General features: G+C 40.7%; 1 protein-coding gene across 2 annotated transcripts in view; it reads left to right on the plus strand.

The window, feature by feature from the left end:
- Positions 1-19,069, plus strand: part of LOC144677585 (integrin beta-1-like) — a 116,767-nt gene extending 97,698 nt beyond the window's left edge. For both annotated transcript variants that reach the window (XM_078537640.1, XM_078537634.1), the window contains exons 14-16: positions 4,652-4,878; positions 6,167-6,333; positions 17,867-19,069. In XM_078537640.1, the coding sequence (XP_078393766.1) occupies positions 4,652-4,878; positions 6,167-6,333; positions 17,867-17,932 (460 nt within the window). In that variant the 3' untranslated portion in view covers positions 17,933-19,069. The remainder of the gene's footprint in view (positions 1-4,651; positions 4,879-6,166; positions 6,334-17,866) is intronic.
- The last annotated feature ends 2,748 nt before the right edge of the window (positions 19,070-21,817 follow it).

The raw sequence follows: 21,817 nt of genomic DNA on the forward strand, positions 1-21,817 counted from the left end.
CCTCGACCCAGTGCAAGTATATTCTTCCTTAAATGTGAAGATCAAAACCGCAAACACTACTCCAGAGGCGGTCTCACCAAAACCCTGTGCAACTGTAACAAGACTTCTTTATTCTTATACTCCAATCCCCTTGCAATAAAGGCCAACATGCTATTTGTCTTTCTAATTTGCTGTATTTGCATGCTAACTTCCTGTGTTCCTTGAACTAGCACACCCAAGTCTCTTTGATCAACTCTTAGAAATTTCTCACCTTTTAAAAAAAAAATTCTGCTTTTTTATTCTTAAGACCAAAGCGAATAACTTCACACTTTCCTGTATTGTATTCCATCTGCCATCTTGTTGCACAGTTACCTAACCTGTCTATATCTCTTTGATGCCTCTCTGTGTGCTCCCCACAGCTTACTTTCCCACCTAGCTTGGTATCATCAGCAAACTTAGATACATTACTCTCTGTTTCTTCATCTTAGTCATTAGTATAGATTGTAAATAGCTGAGGCCCCCCAGCACTGATCCTTGCAGCATTCTGCTGTTCACTGCCTGCCAACTTGAAAGCCCAGTTTATACCCTAAACCCCAAAAACTCTGTTTTCAGTACCTGTTTAGCTAATCCTCTATCCATGCTAAAATATTATCTCCAGCCCCATGAGCCCTTTTTTATCCTATTAACCATTTGTGCGGCACCTTATCAAATGCCTTTTGAAAGTCTACTGGTTCCCCTTTATCTCCACTACTAGTTACATCCTCAAAAATCTCTAATAAATTTGTCAAACAGGATTTCCCTTTAGTAAAACTATATTGACTTGTTCTAATCATGCTATGCTTTTCTAAGTGCATTGTTTATGCTCCCATAGTAATATATTCTGGCATTTTCCCAATAACTGGTGCTAGGCTTATTGGCCTGTAGTTCAGTGCTTTCTCTCTCCCTCCTTTCTTGAAATGTGGTGTAACATTTGCCAACTTTCATTTTTTTTATTCATTCATGGGATGTGGGCTTCGCTGGCTGGGCCAGCATTTATTGCCCATCCCTAGTTGCCCTTGAGAAGTTGGTGGTGAGCTGCCTTCTAGTGGGACCATTCCTGAATCTAAGCATTTACAATTGATATTCATGACTTGGATGAAGGAACCAACTGTATCAAAGCCAAATTTGCTGACAATACAAAGATAGGTAGGAAAGTAGGTTGTGAGGAGGATGTAAAGAGTGTGCAATGGGATATCGATAGGATAAGTGAGTGGACAAAATTTGGCAGATGGTGTATAATATGGGAAAATGTGAGGTTGTCCACTTTGGCAGGAAAAATAGAAAGCAGCATACTATTTAAACAGAGTGAGACTGCAGAATGCTGCATTACAGAGGGATCTAAGTGTCCTTGTACATGAATCTCAAAATCACAAACAGGTACAGCAAGTAATTAGGGAGGCAAGTGGAATTTGGCCTTTATCACAAGGTTGGGGGTGGTTAGTGTAAAACTAGAAAATCTTGCTACAAATGTACAGTGTATTGGTGAGACCACACCTAGAGTACTGTGTACAGTTTTGGTCTCCTTACTTAAGGAGGGACATACTTGCATTGAAAGTGTTTCAGAGAAGGTTTATTAGGCTGATTCCTGGAATGAAGGAAGCTTGCCTTATGAGGAAATGTTGAATAGGTTAGACCTATACTCATTGGAGTTTAGAAGAATGAGAGGTGATCTTATTGAACTATATAAGATGCTGAGGGGACTTGACAGGGTAGATGCTGAGAGGATGTTTTCCCTCGTTGGGGAATCTAAAACTACGGGGGCACAGCTTAAAAATAAGGGATCTCCCATTTAAGATGGATGAGGAGGAATTCTTTTCTCTGAGGGTCGTTAGTCTTTGGAATTCTCTATGCCAGAGAGCAGAGAGAACAGAGTGGAGGCTGGGTCATTGAATATATTCAAGGCTAAGCTAGGCATGTTTTTGATCTACAAAGGAATTGAGAGTTATGAAGTGGGGGCAGGCAGGAGAGTGGAGTTGAGGTCACGATCAGATCTGCCATGGTGGAGCAGGCTAAATGGCGCACCCCTGCTCCTATTTCTATAATCTTATGACCTAAGGGGAAGTACATGGAGTAGCCCCCACCCTGTTTTGATAGTAAAACATTGAATTATTTCCAATGATTTTTCAAAAGTGTTTTTTCTTTTGGAGGATCAGGTAAGGTCTCCCTCATACATTGCACTAGTCTCGATTGAAGAATCATCTTTGAGAAGCTCTTGCAATTACTGAGAGATGCCTTTGTTCTCCTATCAACTGGTAAATACCGCACTGTCAAAATGATATGGCTAAAATTGAGTTACTTGCATGTGAGATACTAAGTCAAAATGCTCACCAAGTTACTGATGTTTTGAGTATTTGTACTAATAAAGGTCAAATCAGTCCAAATTGGGCCAAGTATCTTCAGAATATGTTTTGTACAATTTTGAGGGAGAAGTCTTTTATTAACTTCCCAAGTGTGATATCTATAGCTAAGGTAGTTATTTCCTGTACATGCTCTGAATTTCCGACTTGTCACTGAATGCTGAATTGTACCTGATCTGTTCTACCAGAAGCCATTCATGTCGCAGATCTGGCTGGTGCAGCATTAGCTATCTTTCCCTCATAGAAGGTGAGATGTTTGGTCACCACTAGACATAATAGCCAAGATTTTGCGATAACGTCAAAGGAACCTTGTTTGCTTTTCATTGCACTTGCAGGTGCCCAGACATTTTGTAGACTGTCCTCCAAACTCCATAAATTTCAATTCATCTAAAACTCTACTGCAGTTCTGCCCCACCCCAAACCCAGCTCACCCATCACCCCTGGTGTATGCTGGCTTCTTGTCCACTTACATCTCAAATTTAAAATTATTTTCCTTGTCTTTAAACAAAACTTATTCTGTGATCTTCACTGTTCAATCTCTCATTTTGTCCAGCATTATCATCCAACTCTTGGACTCTCCATTCCTTTAACTCTGTCCTCTCCCCTCCTTCACCTCATCACTGACAGCTGCTTTGATTCCGCTTTCTAGCTAGATCTACCCTCTCAAGATACTCTTAAGTGTGTCTGTTTTCCACAGACGTCATGTGTTTAAGCTTACCTCAAGATGTTTTCTAAGTTATTACTGTAAAAATATAAGATTTTGATGCATGTTAGAATGCTGCTTGCTTTTTTAAGTAACTCTACCCTGATTCAGCTCATCTGTTGCTGAAACCCTCATTCATGCCTTTGCTACCTTAGACTGGAATATTCCAATACACTTCTGGCTGGTCTCCCACATTCTATCCTTTGTAAGCTTGAGGTCATCCAAAATTCCGCTGCCCGTGTCCTAACTCTCACCAAGTCCTGTGCACCTATTACCTCTGTGCTTAGGGAACTACATTGTCTCTTCATCCTTGATTTTAAAATTCTCATCCTTGTTTTTAAATCCCTCATGCCCTCACCTCTCCCTATCACTGTACTTGCCAGCCCCACAAACCTTCAAAATATCTGTTCTCATCTAATTCTGGACTCTTGAGGACTCCTAATTTTAATCGTTCCACCATTGGTGGCTGTGCCTTCAGTTGCCTGGAACCTAAGCCTTCTCCTCCCTATACCTCTGCCCCTCTACCTCACTTTCCTCATTTAAGTAGTTAGTCTCATCTGTATTTTGTCTCAATGCTGTGCTCATGTATCGCCTTTTAGTACTGAAATTAATGTAACTTGGAACATAGGAACAGGAGAAGGCCATTCAGCCCATTGAGCCTGTTCAGCCATTCAGTATGATCATGGCTGATCAAATACTTCAATGCCTTTTACCCACACTACCCCCATAACCCTTTATGTTATTGTTAATCAGAAATCTATTAATCTCTACCTTAAACGTACTCAATGACTGAGCTTCCACAGCCCTCTGGAGTAGAGAATGCCAAAGATTCACAACCTCCAGAGTAAAGAAATTTCTCTTCATCTCGGTCCTAAGTGGCTTCCCCCTTATTTTGAAATTGTGTCCCCTGGTTCTAGACTCCCCAACCATGGGAAACACCTTAGCTGCATCTACCCATCTAATCCTTTAAGTATTCTGTAGGTTTCAATGAGATCACCTCTCACTCTTCGAAATAGAGAATATAGTCCCAGTTTCCCCAATCTCTCTTCATAAGATAGTCCTGCCATCCGTGGAACAAGTCTGGTGAACCTTCGTTGCACTCCCTCTATGGCAATAATATCCTTTCTGAGGTAAGGGACCAAAACTGCACACACTGCTCCAGGTGCGGTCCAACCAAGCTTCTATACAATTGAAGCAAGACTTCACTACTCCTGTACTCAAATCTGCTTGCGATAAAGGCTACCATTCCATTAGCCTTCCTAATTGCTTGCTGCACCTGCATCTTAGCTTTCAGTGGCTTATGGACAAGGATACCCAGGTCCCTTTGTACATCTACACTTTCTAATCTCTCACCATTTATGAAATACTTTGCACATCTGTGTGCACTTAATGTTTATGAAAGCATTTTAGTATACAAATTATACATATACTATAGAAAGTGATGCAGGCAATCTTCTTGTGAACTTTATATAAACTGCTTAATCCAAATTATCCAGTCTATAATGTAATCTTTGAAATGCCATTGTGGGAAACTTTGTACAAACTAGCATTTTCAATGCTGTGTGTTTCATAGGGATTGTGTTCAGTGTAAAGCCTTTAACAAAGGACCTAAGAAAGATACCTGTGATCAGTGTGAGTTTGAAGTGAAGCTGGTGGAAAAGCAGGATGAATTGCCACAACCAGGCGAAGTTCCATCAATTGCTCATTGTAAGGAGAAGGATGAGGATGACTGTTGGTTCTACTTTTCCTATTCTGTCAATAACCAGAATGTCCCAGAAGTTCATGTTACTGAAAACCCAGGTGAGTGTGGTGTGTTCTAAATAGAGTGATGAGCCATAGTTGCCCTAAATGCATACTCAATTGCTAAGTCTGTGGTTCAAATTTTAGTGCTACAAATTTTAAATAAAAACAAATGCAAGAAATACACAAAGTCAGTCATCTTCTGAAAACAAAGCAAGCGTTTTGTTTCCATTGGAATTGGGAAGGAAAGGTACAGTCCCTTTGTAAGACTAGCCAGCACAGAAGAGAAAGAAGAATTTAGTGTGCATCATCATTCTAGGTAATTAGAAGAGTTAATAACTGTTGACCATTTAAAAAAAAACACAAATGGTGTTTTACCATTGTAAACACTAGAGGACTATTAGTTTACAATGGTTATATCAGTCAAGCTACGAAAAATTATTGGCAATAAAACAGATGGGCAAAATAGCACAAAACACGGTAGGAAACTGCCAGCAAAGGATTTGTCAAATTTAACAAAGAGGAAAATGCAAATGTTAGGCACCTGAAATAAAAACTTCAATTGTCGGAAATATACTGTGGGTCAGTTAGCACTTATAAGTACAAAAGGCATTTTGGTTAAGTCTTTTGCATCAGAACAGATTTGTCAAGATCACAACCGCTGCTGTAACTCCTAATGAAGAGGTAACATTCTCCTGAAGAACCATGCTATGTGGAGGAAAATGTGAAAGGAATGTAGAATATCAGTTGGTGTGGTTATCAGTTTAAAATGAAGTGTATTTTCTAATGACTAAATTTCATATATTTCAAGGTTAATTGATCCTCGTTCTAGTAAAAACTGGTATGCTTCAATGTGGAACCCGAAAATACTTCAATTTTTGTATAGTGCAAGTCAGTTTATAGTCTTTTCAGAAGGGAATAGAACCTTTAAAGGCTCTGCATAAGACGAGTTGCATGTCTAATCAATTTAATGTACTCTTAAGGCAGGCATTAACCCATATGCTACGTCAGCTTGATTGCATTCTCCGGGGATGTGGAATATTTCAAGAATGAGAACTAAATAATTTGTATGAAAACAGCTAAAACCTAACAGCTGGTAGGGTTGCATTCACTATGCAATGACCTTCATACATTTTGAAGGGTTCCATATTTCTCAGTGCATCTAATTTAGTTGGTGGTGCCAACAACATAATGATGGGAGGACTCTGGCCAGATTCTGAAGAATAGCTGTAATATAGATTATCCCAAAGCCCATAAAATCTAAAGTGGGTTTTATTTGGCTATACAAAATAATTCAGTATTCAAAGGAAATTTTTTATAACTTTTATTTTTAAATATTTTCTTCTAGAATGTCCGCAAGCACCTGACATCATTCCAATTGTAGCTGGTGTGGTTGCTGGTATTGTCTTGATAGGCCTTGCCTTGTTGCTGATATGGAAATTGCTGATGATCATTCATGACAGAAGGGAGTTTGCAAAATTTGAAAAAGAGAAGATGAATGCCAAATGGGATACAGTGAGTATCATATTTGGAAAATTGTCAATAACAATTCAGTCACAGGCTTAACAAAATATTTAAAAAATAACAAAGAATCCTATCCATGAAGGTGGGTTTTTACCCTTGTTATACAAGACCTCAGTACCAGATTTTCAGATCCCATTGTTAAGAATGTGAATGATACCTTATATATTGCTCTAAGCTGTTGATGTAGTAACATGCTATCAGAAGTATGCCATTTGGTGACAGATCTGATTAGGAAATGTCAAGGTAATTTTCTGTTACTGGTAGCAGTAAGGTTATGAAATGATAGGTGTTTGTCCAAAGATATGAAATAACAGTAATGAAATAATCTTTGCAGCACCAGTCCACACGGGAGGTATGTGATATGTGGATTTTTTTTCTCTTTGGTCAGCTGGGTTCTGACATACTGAAACTGTTAACCATTTTGTGTCTCTTAAACAAAGATAATGCAAAGATCCACATAAGTAGAGCGTTTGCAACCTTAAATGTGCATTTCTTTCTACATTTACCTAAATACAAAAAATGTTGCCAGAGTAGAGGCTACGAATCACTCCTTCCTCACCACCACCTTCCTTCCACTCCCCAAGTGCGGAAAAGACACTACTGTGGTTTTAAAACCATGCCATCTTCCTTCATAGAGAATTGGTATGGTTCTGTCTTCTAACAAAAAGCCCTCTGCCCTCTGAGCCATTGGCCTATCAGAGATATTGGGAGCAGGTTCAAGAATCCATACCTAGTGATAGGTCTACCCTTCCAGGTTTCTTTAATTTATTTACAGGATGTAGGCATCACTGGCTGGGCCAGCATTTATTGCCCATCCCTAATTGACCTTGAGAAGGTGGTGGTGAGCTGCCTTCATGAACCACTGCAGTCCATGTAGTGTAGTTACATCCACAGTGCTGTCAGGGAGAGAGTTCCAGGATTTTGATACAGTGAAGGAACGGCGATATATTTCCAAGTCAGGATGGCGCGTGGCTTGGAGGGGAACTTACAGGTGGTGGTGTTCCCATCTATCTGCTGCCCTTGTCCTTCTAGATGGTAGGAGTCATGGGTTTCCATTAGTAAGCAAGGCTGGATAATTATTAACAGTAACTTAAAGCACCATAGACCTTTCTGGTTATAGTATTGGAGCTTCATAGAAGGTTGATTTGTTTTCAAGCTTTCATTGCCAGAAGTGTCATCTTGGTGCTATGTTGACCCCAAAGTGACACCTTTATGTCTCACCTGCCCTTATCCTCCTAGGAGTCACTAGTTTATCATTGAGCAACTGCTGAGCATATTTGCTTCATTAATAGGTGGATAGCAGGGACTTGAGCAGTATGATGAGCACCACAACTCACTGACCCACGTTTAAAATTCTGACTCATGGAGGAAACTTGCTTGGACATATTTTATACAGAAGTTTAATCTGCACTGGAACTTTGCTATCATTGAAGAAAGATCTATGCCCCTTGTGATTTTTCAGTGGTCTCCCAAAAGACTGTGATAAAAAGAAAAAACTACTGCAGATGCTGGAAATCCAAAACAAAAATGGAATTACCTGGAAAAACTCAGCAGGTCAAAAGTCGAGCTACCTCGACTACAGCTCCTCACTCCCCGCCTCCTGTAAGGACTCCATCCCATTCTCTCAGTTCCTTCGCCTCCGTCGCATCTGTTCTGATGATGCTACCTTCAAAAACAGTTCCTCTGACATGTCCTCCTTCTTCCTTAACCGAGGTTTTCCACCCACGGTCGTTGACAGGGCCCTCAACTGTGTCCGGCCCATCTCCCGCGCATCCGCCCTCATGCCTTCTCCTCCTTCCCAGAAACATGATAGGGTCCCCCTTGTCCTCACTTATCACCCCACCAGCCTCCGCATTCAAAGGATCATCCACCGCCATTTCCGCCAACTCCAGCATGATGCCACCACCAAACACATCTTCCCTTCACCCCCCACCCCCGGCGGCATTCCGTAGGGATCGTTCCCTCCGGGACACCCTGGTCCACTCCTCCATCACCCCCTACTCCTCAACCCCCACCTATGGCACCTCCCCATGCCCACGCAGAAGATGCAACACCTGCCCCTTGACTTCCTCTCTCCTCACCGTCCAAGGGCCCAAACACTCCTTTCAAGTGAAGCAGCATTTCACTTGCATTTCCCCTAACTTAGTCTACTGCATTCGTTGCTCCCAATGCGGTCTCCTCTACATTGGAGAGACCAAACGCAAACTGGGCGACCGCTTTGCAGAACACCTGCGGTCTGTCCGCAAGAAAGACCCAAACCTCCCTCTCACTTGCCATTTTAACACTCCACCCTGCTCTCTTGCCCACATGTCTGTCCTTGGCTTACTGCATTGTTCCAGTGAAGCCCAACGCAAACTGGAGGAACAGCACCTCATCTTCCAACTAGGCACTTTACAGCCTTCCGGGCTGAATGTTGAATTCAACAACTTTAGATCTTAAACTCCCTCCCCCCATCCCCACCCCGTTTCTTCCCCCTCCCTTTTGTTTTTTTCAATAATTTACATAGATTTTTCTTTTCCCACCTATTTCCATTATTTTTAAATCTACAACTAATACCTTGTCAGTCTTTCCACCCCACCCCCACTAGAGCTGTACCTTGAATGTCCTGCCATCCATTCTTAATTAGTATATTTTCTTAGATAATATCACCACCTTCAACACCTCTTTGATCCTTTTGTCTGTGACATCTTTTGATTGTCTGCTCCTATCACTGCTTGCTTGTCCCTGCAGCCACCCCATCCTCAACTTCTCTTCCCCGCCCCCCCCCCACCTTAAACCAGCTTATATTTCACCCCTCTCCTAACTATACTCAGTTCTGTTGAAGGGTCATGTGGACTCGAAACGTCGACTCTTTTCTTCTCCGCCGATGCTGCCAGACCTGCTGAGTTTTTCCAGGTAATTCTGTTTTTGTCCCAAAAGACTGTGTCTAGAATGACATTGGTATGAAAATATATTCTTAGTGTTATACAACTCTGTACAGTAAAGTCCATTCAATCGGTAAAAGAGATGAGTTTGCTTAACAGCTTAAATTGGTGACTCATTTACACAAGTAACCCTCTACACCAAGTACAGAACCGCATTGGAGATAAATTTAGCTTGTCAAACTTCAGTCTTTCTGAATGACTTGAAGTTTGCGGAGGTCCAAGTAAAATAGTAATGGAATAGATTATCCAAAACAGAGCACCAATCAAATACTTCAGATGAGTCTTCAGTGGGACATTTTACAAGTGAACCCTGCCCTTCCTTTCCCCTCCCTTTTTCCTGTGTCTCAAAATGCTGAATTCAGCAGGAAGAAGGTGGAGTAACTGCCTGTTTGATTGGAAGCACCAAAGTCGACTTCACGCTTTATGATCCCATTATAGTTCAAATGTTTCAATAGGTAGTATTGACCATGTTGTGCTGAATTTCCTCTCCATGATTATCAAATATTTGGCAGACTTAGGAAGTAAATGAGCAATGAGGTCATTCCTGTCTGAGTTATAGTTTGCTAATCTAACTTGCCACTATTATAAATGAACATTTACTGAAGTTCTGAGGAAATAAGTTCCTGAATTTTTTAAGTCTTATTTTAAAGCACATAATTCACAATTGGTGCAAAAGGTTGACCATCAGATAGAGCAAACAAGTATTTGTATGTACAGGTACATATAAGCTCCATTAGTGTAAATAAATTACTGAAACCATCATCTAAGCTTAGTAAACCTGTCTCTTCAAAGCTGCCTTAAGACACTCAATCACTCTTGCCATCATGAATCTCCTCTCCATTCTTATCTGTATTCCACCCAGACCAAAACAAGTGAGCACAGATGCTAACACCACAGCACTGATCCGGCTTTTTAAGTAACTTTGAAGCAGCCAGTGCACTTTGTGTCTTCAAAGGCTCATGGTTTGCTTCACTGAAACATTTCATATGCTCCAATTATCAATGGGATCAGTTTAAAATTTCAGCTTGTAGATACTGGCAAAAGGTACAAGTTCAGATCTATACTAATTATTCTTTGAATTTTTGTTAATTCTTCTTGTTTATATTTCTTCTCTCTGTAGCAAGAAAATCCTATTTACAAGAGTCCTATAAACAAATTCAAGAATCCAAATTATGGGCGTAAAGTTGCTTCTCTCTAAATCTGTTTGTATTATCTTCTCTTCTTGCATGTTTTTCTTATCTTTTGCTTTTCTGCTTGTGCCTATTTAACAAGTTGAGGTAACTGAAGACTTGCCCTTTAAGCACCTCAAACCTTTACAAGGGAAAATAACATAATTTACTGTACTTAGTATTTTCATTTTGTGCTGTGCAAGTGGAGGCATTTGACAGTTTCAAATAGCATCAGTTATGCACACAAGAATCAAATGCATTGATCAGCAAAGTAGTGAAATTTAAGCAAGTTTCACCCTAATGTATACCCAATATAGGAGCAGATGTACCCTTTAAAAACATGCTTCCTTCATTTTTATCTTGTTGGAAATGGCGAGTTTTCATTAGAGATCCTTGTGTGCCAAAGAGCATGGGCTGTGTCTGTTACTAACTGTGAGCACTTGTATGATTTTTAAACAAAAATTCATAGCTCAAGCTATTTTAATATTTATCCCTTTTGGTGATATCTTTTTGGAATTTTATAATTTACTTACAGTATATTGTTTACCAGGATGCGTGATAAATACAGGAGTGGCCAACCTCATAGGATATCTCCAATAACTTAAACCCATTCTAGAATAAAAGGCCAGACATGTACACCATCCAAAATCCACTGATTCTATTTTAATATCTGGGACATATAACAGTAAAATTAGAATGCAGTGTAATGTGCTTTGTTGAGTATAACCCTTTTTTTGCTATAGTGAGTAGGAAGGCTTGTTTGAGCCCCTGCTTGAGATCAGGGTCTAGGTCATTCTGGATATCTCCCTGATAAAGGGAGATGACATATGGAAAAAGAATTGGACAGTGTACCCTCAACAGGTTATTGCTTTCCAAGCAGCCACCTGAGTACAATATTGGTGGACTGAGGAGTGTGCTGTACCACAGAGACACGGGACTTAGACTTACCAAAACTGAACAAAGAGTGGGAAAGGAGATTTTTAATTCCTTCAAAGTGCGAGCTCTTGGTTTTGACTTTTATCCTGTTTAAAGGTGCAACTTGCTCACCAGATTTTACAGTAGTATGAACCTTGGTATTGGCATAGTATTTGAAAATGAGCAGTTTGTGAGTGGGATGGCAAGCTTTCAGCATGCCTGTGCCTAATTTTTAATATTAATTCTCATTATGTGGTGCAATAAAGGCCCCATGTATTACGTATACCTAGTTGCCCTGAGAAAGCCATGGGCCACCTTAGGTTGCTGCAGTGGCAGGTGCTCCCACAATGGTGTTCGATAATTCTAGGATATGGACCCAGTGGTGATGAAAGAATGGCAATATGCCATGGTCTGGATGTTGTGAGACCCGGACATGATGGTGTTCCCATGCTATTACTGTTCTTCTTCCTTTTTGGTGAACTAAGTAATGGGAGAGGGAGGTGATTACTGATTAACCGCAAAAGCTAAATAAAAATAACTTTCAATCATGAATTGCAAATTTTATTTTTCATTTTAATTAATCTATGCAGCAGTTTGGAATTCTATAAGATTGTGGAATCATGTAATTTTTAACTTTTTTAAGGATTCCACTGGCACTTAAATAGGTCTGTTTGCATCCACTATACTGAAAAATGCTTATAGTCTTTCAATGCACAAGATCCTAATCATGCCTTTACAAAAATCTCATTACTTGTAACTGTCCAAGCCTGTCCTCCCACTTCCTCTCTCCACCCAATAAATGAGGACTTGCTGCTGGAGACAAAAGGATAATAGTGATGATTTTAACCCTATCCTTTTCCAGGAAAGACTGATTACAGGACATGTGTGCTTTCAGTTGTAGATCGTAAGATTAAGAGAAGACTCTTTTCATTACCAGCATTCTCCTTAAACTGAGCCTCCTCCATCCTCATCTCTAACATGTGAATAGAGCTCTTGGACTTCTTTGCTCCCAAGATAAAGACCATCTGTTCAGCTACCTCCAGTGCTAATTTCTTTCCTTGGTTTAAATTAAAGTTCCCATAGAACCATCTCCTGAACCCCTTTCTCTCTTTTTTTTTTCTCTTTGACCTTCCACCATGTCCTCATTGTATTCATGATTGTTAACACTGTAAATAGTTCCCTCTCCCCAGTATAGTCTCCTTCCATTTGATTCCAATGTCACCAGCTCATTTTCAGAAAACACCCCCAACCTCTGCCTTCGCGAACACAACATAAGAAATAGGAACTGTACTACGTCATTCGGCCCATCAGGCCTGCACTGCCATTCAATAATATCATGGCTGATCTGATTCTGGCCTTAACTCCACTTTCCTGCCTGCTCCTCATAACCCTTGACCCCCTTGTAAATGAAAAACCTGTCTCTCATTCCCTCATTCTGCATCTGGAGCTGCCTCTCCATGAGAGTTGTCACTCTTTCAATGGAAGAGTGTGCGCTCGGCCATGAGGGTCATCACTGTGCTCGTGCACCGCTGGAGACTATGGCACACATACCCTCATGGATCTCCGCCAGACCCTCCCACACATCTCGCTGGACATCCAGCATCTACCACCAAATGGACAGCTCCAGAAGCTTATCATTAGCCTTCGACTGAGCATCACCCTGGTTCCCAGCAGTCCTCTGACTGCCGACGCCCTGGACACACACTGCCTCCACCTGCAACTCAAGCAAGTATGAAGTGCCCTCACCAATATGCACTGAGATACTAGCCGCAGAACTAATGCCCACCGAGATACTGGTATCTGCACTGGTTCCTGCTTCAAAGAGTGGGTATGACACAGGTGCAACAGAAGCTTGGTGGTCCTCCGGAGTCAGGGGTGGCCCTTCGGGGTCTGCAGAGCGAACACCTGCTCGTGAACCTAAAAGGGGGAACAAGAACATGTCATTAGTTAAGATCATCACACTGTCACGGTGAGACAATGGAGATCTGCATCATGGTGCCATCATCTTCCAATGATCAATGGGGACTCCAGGTTTGAGGCTCCCATCAATGAAGACACTATACTAGAATGGTTGCACCTTGGTCTGACACTCCTGTCTCTCCACACCCGGTTGCATGGGGAGCATGCCGGCTCTCAAGCTCCAGGGCGACTTGCTCGAGCCAGCTGAACAGCAGGAGGTTGGGCTGCCCTCCGCCATTACGTGCCCTCTCTTCCTAGCTATGGCTTCTCTTATCCTGAAAGAACAGAGGAGCATTGATTACTCCACTATCTACCTGCAGTGCCACTGCAGCCTGGACAACCCCAGCGGAGGAACAGGGCATATCCGAGTCATGGCCCTCGAGCCACAAGGCACTCAGTTCAAGCAGCCAGGGCTCACCCCCTTGGCCAGCTCTGGCGTCATTGACATTTGGCACCCAGGCTCTAGCACCCCTGAGGTCCACGGTTGGACAGTCATACCTTAACACTTCTGCACACTGACCCATGCCAACATGATACTCACCCTTCCTGAGCGCAGCAGGTCATTGAAACGCTTCCGGTTCTGCCCCCATGTGTCCTGCAGCACATCATGGCTGCTGGCAGCCACCCCTCCAGGAAGACAGCAAGGCATTCATCAAAAAAGCAGGGGGCTGAGTGACCACCCGATCTGCCCTCCCATCTGCTGTGTCCAGTCGCACTCCACTCCATAACTTCGGTTTGGGAACACAGAGGCCTTCCAGGACTGCCTGGGCTGCTTTTAAACCAGCCGCTGGGTCGCCTTTGGACCCAGCGCCCAACAGGCCTCCATCCCCACTCGGCCCTTCCCAGCCAGTGTGGAGCTGCGTTTCACAGTGGGCGGTCCTTAATTGGCCCGCCGGAGTGAAATCGCGGATGGCCGACCGTTTTCCAGCCACTCCTGGGACCTCCCACTGTGCCCACCCGACGATCTCAAAATCCTGCCCCATGTCTTCATCCTGAACCTCAACTCCAAAACTTCAACAGCTCCATTCGCTTTACCAGCCACTGTTGTTAGCTGATCCAGACAGTTTGCAGGCTCAGCATTCTGTTGAACCCTAAATAGCGTTTCCAGCTCCATATCTTCCCTATTACAAAGATTGCCAACTTCAACCCTTACCTCTACCTCAGTCCATCTGCCTCTGAAACCTTCATACATGCTCTTGTCACTTTCTCACTTGATTGTCCTCATGCTTCCCTGGCTGATCTTGCATCCCCCACAAGCTCCAGCACATTCAAAGCTCTGTTGAAGAAATATTTGCATTTATATAGTGCCTTTTCTGACCTGGACATCACAAAATGTCTTGCAGCAAATGAAGTACTTATGAAGTGTAGTCACTGGTCATCTCCAATCCTGAACAAGGCCCTTCTTGCCCATTACCCCATACTCACTGATGTATGTTGGATTCTAGTCTCCAACATCTCTGATTTTTAAAATTTACATATACCTGTTTAAGTCTCTTCATGGCCTCTCCTTTCCCTACCTCTAACCTCACATCCCCACCTTGAACACTCTATTCCTGACTCTGTGCCTCCTCTCACCTTGTCCCTCACCCTACATTTGGTTGCTGTGCATCTAACAACTTGGGCCAATGCTTTAGCATTTCCACCATACAGCTCTTTACTGTTGTTTTCTTTTGATTCTCCTTAAAAAAACATTTCTCTGACCAAGCTTTTGACCTCTTAATACCACCCACCTCCTTTGGCTGGGCATTCACTTTTTTAATCATTCCTCTTTTAGATGCTTTGAAATTATTCTCTTATGTTGATGGTACTTTATAAATGCAAGCTGATAGCATATATTATCAGCACAAGCTTGCTGTACTAACTATCATATCTCTTGATACTTTATGAATCTGGGATGTTGAGATCCTGCATTTCATTCAAGGCTCGAGCGTGCTTTTAGAATGTAGGAATTTGCATAGCAAGCTAACTTATTGTTGTGTTGTGAATTAAAGTTGATTCAGTTGTATGAAATAATCAAAGTGTGTATCTAATTTTGTTTCAAAATGTGTATCCTGTGTGTGCGTGTGTGTGTGTATATATATTTTGGTTTTTAAATGTTACTTTTCAAAATTGGATTGCTTCAAGAGAGCATAATTTGTATCTCTGGAAATCTGTTTTGAATCTAAATTATCTGACATGGATGTGAACAATATTCAGTTATTGCTGAGAGTTAATGGCTAAGTTGCCAAGATTTTTTCTCCTCAGCCTAGCAAGTCTCACTGCTGGAAGCCACATAATAATAACTGTCTGCTGTCACTGGTGGGAGAGATGGGAGGTGATGGTGAGGGGGTGGCAGTTGACCAACAAAAGAATTTCATTCTCAAATTTGAGCCATTCTGAAACAATATTATTCCTGCTTAAATTGTGGTCCTGCAGGCATCGCCTATGAGTGGAATTGGTGTGTCTGATATCCCCAGAGTACCAGTATGTGATACTACCATTCCAAAAAATATGCAGTCAAAGCTATACCAATCAGTCTGCTCTAAATGAGAGTATATATGACATCCATGTAATTGAGAATAGTGCTCATGTCTGTTCCCAATTATATAAATATGTAACTTTGTCTGATTTCTGGGGTCTGAAATTTTTAAGGGAATTGAAGAAATTGAATCATGATTCCTTCTCACCAAACTACCTTGGTTTACTTTAAAAATCTGAAATTCAAATAGCTTTGTAGTGTTTGGACATCCAACTGTAGAAAGGAAATAGTTTTCTTGAAGAAGGGCCAGGAGCAATTCACTGGGTGATACCGGTGATTTCAGTCATAATATTCCACGGAGATGAAGTTGAGAGGCAATAATAACGGCACAGTCCATTATATCCCTTTATAAGAGCTGCTCTTTCCCCCTAATTCTGCAATAATATTATTCCCTATATGTATATACTCCCATTCCATGTGGAGATGGTGGCAGAGTGGTAATGTCACCAGAGGCCCAGACTAATGTTCTGGGGACACGGGTCAAATCCTAAATCCCATGGCAGTAGGTAGAATTAAAATACAATTAATTTAAAAAAAGGAATTGAGAACTAGCCTCAGTAATGGTGCCATGAAACTATCATCAATTATCTAAAAACCCATCTGGTTTACTAATGTCATTTAGGGAAGGAAATTTGCCATCCATACCTGGTTTGGCATGTGCCTGACTCCTCACAGCAATGTGGTTGACTTTTAACAGCCCTCTGGAATGGCCTAGCAAGCCACTCAGTTGTACCAAACTGCTACAGGTACCAGGTGGACTGCAACAGATCAAGAAGGTGGCACATCCTCACCTCCAGGGCATTTAGGGATGGTTTTGCTAGCGACGTCCACATCCCATGATAAAGTGAAAAAAACAAACAATAATAAAGGACATAGGATAATGAAGAACAATTTCCGCTTCTGGGACAATCTAGAACAAAATGACTTAATCTCAGACTTTGAGCTAAATAAATTATTCCATGAAAACATCTTCATGCAAAGGCTTATAAAAGGAATTCATTGCCCCAGATGACTTTAGATAGAAAGGCATTTGAGGTAGGCCCTTGGGTAGTAAGGACCTTTTAAAGTATGTGGAGAAAAGGCAGGAAATTGAGATTAATTCTGGCTGCTGCACCGAAAACAGACTTAATCGGCTGAATGGCCAATTCCTGTTCGTACATTGCTGTGAAATTTGTGACCTTCAACTTAAAATTCTCAGCAATATACAAGAAGCAGTATACGTTGTCGTGTGGGTGCTTGAAGAAACCTTTTTTCCCCCAAAAAGATTATACTACTTTGCTAGTTTTTCAGTTATTAGAATTTGAGCCTTCTCCCAACCAAATCTCCCACACATCTGTAGGTCTAGACAGCTTTTATGCTGGCATTTCTTTGGTTCAGATTCTGGGAGATTGATATTTCAGTTAATTCTTTCATCCTTCTACAGTAAAATCGTTTTTTCTCCTCTCTCAATAAGCCTTAGGTGTAGTACAAATGCAGGGAGTTAGCTCACCGATGCCAATCTCACCAGAATCCAAATGAAACAAGGGAGCAATGTTAAAGGGAAAATGTTAAAGTGGCAATCTCCCATCTTAGGCAGTCCCTCGGGACTGAGAATGACTTGCTTCCACTCTGGTTTGATTGGTTCTGAGATGGCTACAACATGCCATAGGCTCAAGCAATGAATGTAGGGAGCTGTGAGGGAATGAATGGTATTAGTGCTTCCATAAACTATATTTTAACTTCATTAATTTAAACATCCAAGTCTTGCCTTTGCAAAACCAGTAAGGATTTTGTGTCTGGAAGATAACTGTGTAATGTATTTGCATATGTAAATTGATGAGCATTCCTCTACAAGATTCACTACAAAATGGTGAAAATACAATGTCATCACTGGTTTATCTGGTAAAGTAATTATACGCTAAGGCTCTTCCATCAAAAACTAAATGGAACATTAAATATATGGGTAAATCTTGAGTGAAATTAAGCACTTGCCACTTTTAGCTTGTTTTGTTCCATTTCTAAATCCAATATTAATTTTACACTTTTTTTTTCCTCCCCAGGGTGAAAATCCAATCTACAAGAGTGCTGTAACGACTATTGTCAACCCAAAATATGAGGGAAAATGATGGATTTTGTGCATTTTTTGTGAGGGTTCCTTTTTATTTTATTAAAACTATGGATAATGGGGTTTTTGTTTTTTTTGTAGTCACAAAATAGCTTTAGATCACATTGCAGTGATTTACTAACCCATAATATAAGTTTTTCTATGCAGATTTTGAAATGTGTACATTACGTGTAAAGAAAGATTGGCTGCTTTTTTAAAATGTTTTAATTTGAAGAAGGTGGGAAGGCCAGCTATAAAATGGAATATGATTGTTTCAATGATTATGCAGCTTTGTTTTAATTTTTTAATATTTTTTTTTCCAGGATTTTGGCTTTCCAAAGTTCCTATGTAAATTGTCTCCAAAGTATTTTAAACCAGGCAAAACATTTAAAATGGCAAAAGAAGCGCCCTCAATGTGCCAAAGGGAATGATTTGGATTAATTTCTACAGTCATTTACACACCATTTGTGAGATTTCTGTAGAAGTCCGAAATGAATATCTCTATTTTTCGGTAATCACTAGAAACTGCGCATTTGCCTTGCTATTATATTGCAACTTATAAAACCCACATCCACATTCTCTTCGCAGTCGAGCACCCTTTCGATTAGGGCAATTCAGCAAAAATACATGCTGTTTATTTTTGAAGCATTAAGCTGTTGTGTTAAACATGTAGCAGAAATATATTTGGCATTATACATACACTACGCTGCCAAATGTGGACAACTTTATTTAAAATTGTAAATGGCTTTGCCAAATCATGACAGATCAAACTGTTAGTTTTTGAAATTAGATGCAAGCCTTTGTTGGTATGTAATTTTTCAGACGTTTTAATGTAAGTATTTTTCCGCAACCACTAGTCTTCAATTTTTATTATCAGCACACATGGCCATCACTTCCATTTCTAAGCAGGTTCTCTTAGATCTGTCCAAAAACTCAAAAGTCCCTTATGTTTAGTAGCTATTAGTACTAATAAGGTGCAAGCAAATGGTAACTTGAGTACATAGTAAATACAGCTGTTCGCATTAATTTGGATTAATTTGTGACCTATTTCATTCCCATCACGTTCTTGATTTAAAGTGCCTTTTATTTTAACAATGTTTTCACTATTTCCGTACACTTTACTTGAGTTATTTATTAAATAAATGACTTTATAAAAATATTGATACTTGTCTTTCAATGTGCATTTTACTGCCATATTTATTTTGTTTTTTCAGTTTGCCATTGTATACAACTGTACATGTTATGAAAATGATTAATGGGTCAAGGAACATTGAATTTTTTCCCCAAGAAATTGATCATTTTACTGCTTGTGATTTTTTATTAAATGGAGGAAACAGCTATCAATCAAGTGAACCTTCTCTGCACTGTTTCTAATGCAATTATATCCTTTCTTAAATAAGGAGACCAAAACTGTACTCCAGACGTGGTCTCGCCAATGCCCTGTACGTCTGTAGCAGAACTTCCCTACCTTTATACTCCATCCCCCTTGCAATAAACAATATTTGCCTTACTGATCACTTGCTGTACCTGCATGCTAACGTTTGTGATTCAAGTGCCAGCACACCCAGATCCCTCTGTGCTTCAAGAGTTCTGCAGTCTCGCTCCATTTAAATAATATGCTGCTTTCCTATTTCCTATTCTTCCTTCCAAAGTGGACAAGTTCATTTTCCCACATTCTACTCAATCTGCCAAATTTTTTACCACTCAGTTAACCTATCTGTATCCCTTTGCAGACTCTCTGTCTTCTTCACAACTTACTTTTTTATCTACCTTTGTGTCATCAAATTTAGTAACCATACATTCAGTCCTTTCATCCAAGGCTTTGATATAAATTGTAAATAGTTGAGGCCCCAGCATTGATCTCTGTGACATTCCACTGGTCACGTCCTGCCAAACTGAAAATGACTCATTTAAAGTGCCCTGCCACGTACTTCTCACGTGTCGGTGCAGACTCGAAGGGCCTCTTCTGCAATGTGTGATTCTGTGAATAACCTCCTTAATAGATTCAAGTATTTTCCCTATGACAGATGTTCGGCTAACTGGCTTGTAGCTTCCTGCTTTCAGTCTCCCTCCTTTCTTAAATAGAGAATTACATTCACTATTTTCCAATCTGATGGGACCTTTCCAGAATCATGGGAATTTTGGAAAAGTAAAACCAATACATCTTCTACCTCAGCAGCCACTTCTTTTAAGACCCTGGGATGAAGTCTATCAGGACCTGGGGACTTGTCAGCCTTTGGTTCTAATAAATTTCTTAGTGCCCTTTCCCTGGTGATTGTAATTGTTTTAAGTTCCTCCCTCCCTTTCACCTCCAGATTTACAATTATTTCTGAGGTGATCCATACGAATTTGGAGCAGGAGTAGGCCACTCGGCCCCTCAAGCCTGCTCTGACATTCAATAAGATCATGGCTGATCTAATTTTAACCTCAACTTCACATTCCTGCCACCCCCTTGTTTATCAAGAATCTACCTACTTCTGCCTTAAAGATATTCAAGGATTCTGCCTCAACCACCTTTTGAGGAAAAGAATTCCAAAGTCTCATAACCCTCTGAGAGAGAGAATTTTCCCTCATCTCTGTCTTAAATGAGCAACCCCTTATTTTTAAACAGTGAACCCTTGGTTCTAGATTCTCCCGCAAGAGAAAACATCCTCTCCACACCCATGCTGTCAAGTCCCCTCAGGATCTTATGTTTCAGTCAAGTCACCTCTTACTCTGCTAAACTCCAGTGAATAAAAGCCTAGCTTGTCTAGCCTTTCCTCATAAGACAAAACATTCCTGGCATTAACCTAGTAAATCTTCTCTGAACTGCTTCCAATGCATTTACATATTTCCTTAAATAAGGAGACCAATACTGTAGACAGTACTCCATATGTGATCTCACCAATGCCCTGTATAACTGAAGCATAGCTTCCCTACTCTTGTATTCAATTCTCTTCGCAATAAGCAATAACATTCTATTCTTTGCTAATTACTTGCTGCACCTGCATACTAACCTTTTGCGATTCATGCACTAGTATGCCCAGATGCCTCTGCATCTCGGAGCTCTGCAATCTCTCACCATTTAGATAATATGCGTCTTTTTTTATTCAAGCTGCCAAAATGAGCAACCTCAAATTTTCCCACATTATACTCCATTTGCCAGATGAAAATGATTCATTTATCCCTACACTCAATTTCCTGAAAGCTAACCAATCCTCTATCCATGCTAGTATGTTATCCCCTTCATGGTGAGCTCATATTTTGTGTAGTAACCTTTAATGAGGCACCTTATCAAATGCCTTCTGAAAACCTAAGTACAGTACGTCCATTGGTTCCCCTTTATCCACAGCACCTGTTACTACTTCAGAGAACTCCAATAAATTGGTTAAACATGATTTCCCTTTCACAGAACTATGTTGACTCTGCCTGATTACCTTGAATTTATCTAAGTGCCCTGTTATAATGTCTTCAATAGCTTCTAACATTTTCCCTATGACAGATGTTAAGCTTAACTGGCCTATAGTTTCCTGATTTCTGTCTCCCTCCCTTTTTGAATAAAGCAGTTACATTAGCTATTTTCCAATCTGAAGGAACCTTCCCTGAATCTAGTGAATTTTGGAAAATTAAAAGCAATACATCAACTATCTCACTAGCCACTTTTTTTTAAGACCCTCGGATTAAATCGATCAGGACCTGGGGACATATCAACCCCCAGCTCCCAGAATTTTCTCAGTACCACTTCCCTGGTAATGGTCATTTTCTTGAGTTCCTCCCTCCATTCCAACTCCTGATTTACAGACATTTCTGGGATGTTACTTGTATCCACTATAGTGAGGACTGATGCAAAGTACCTGTTCGATTCATCTGCCATCTCCTTATTTTTCTTACTAACTCCCTAGATTCGCTTTCTATTGAACCAATGCTC

The sequence above is a fragment of the Cetorhinus maximus genome, chromosome 3 (genome assembly GCF_964194155.1).
Source record: "Cetorhinus maximus chromosome 3, sCetMax3.hap1.1, whole genome shotgun sequence".
Taxonomy (NCBI): domain Eukaryota; kingdom Metazoa; phylum Chordata; class Chondrichthyes; order Lamniformes; family Cetorhinidae; genus Cetorhinus; species Cetorhinus maximus.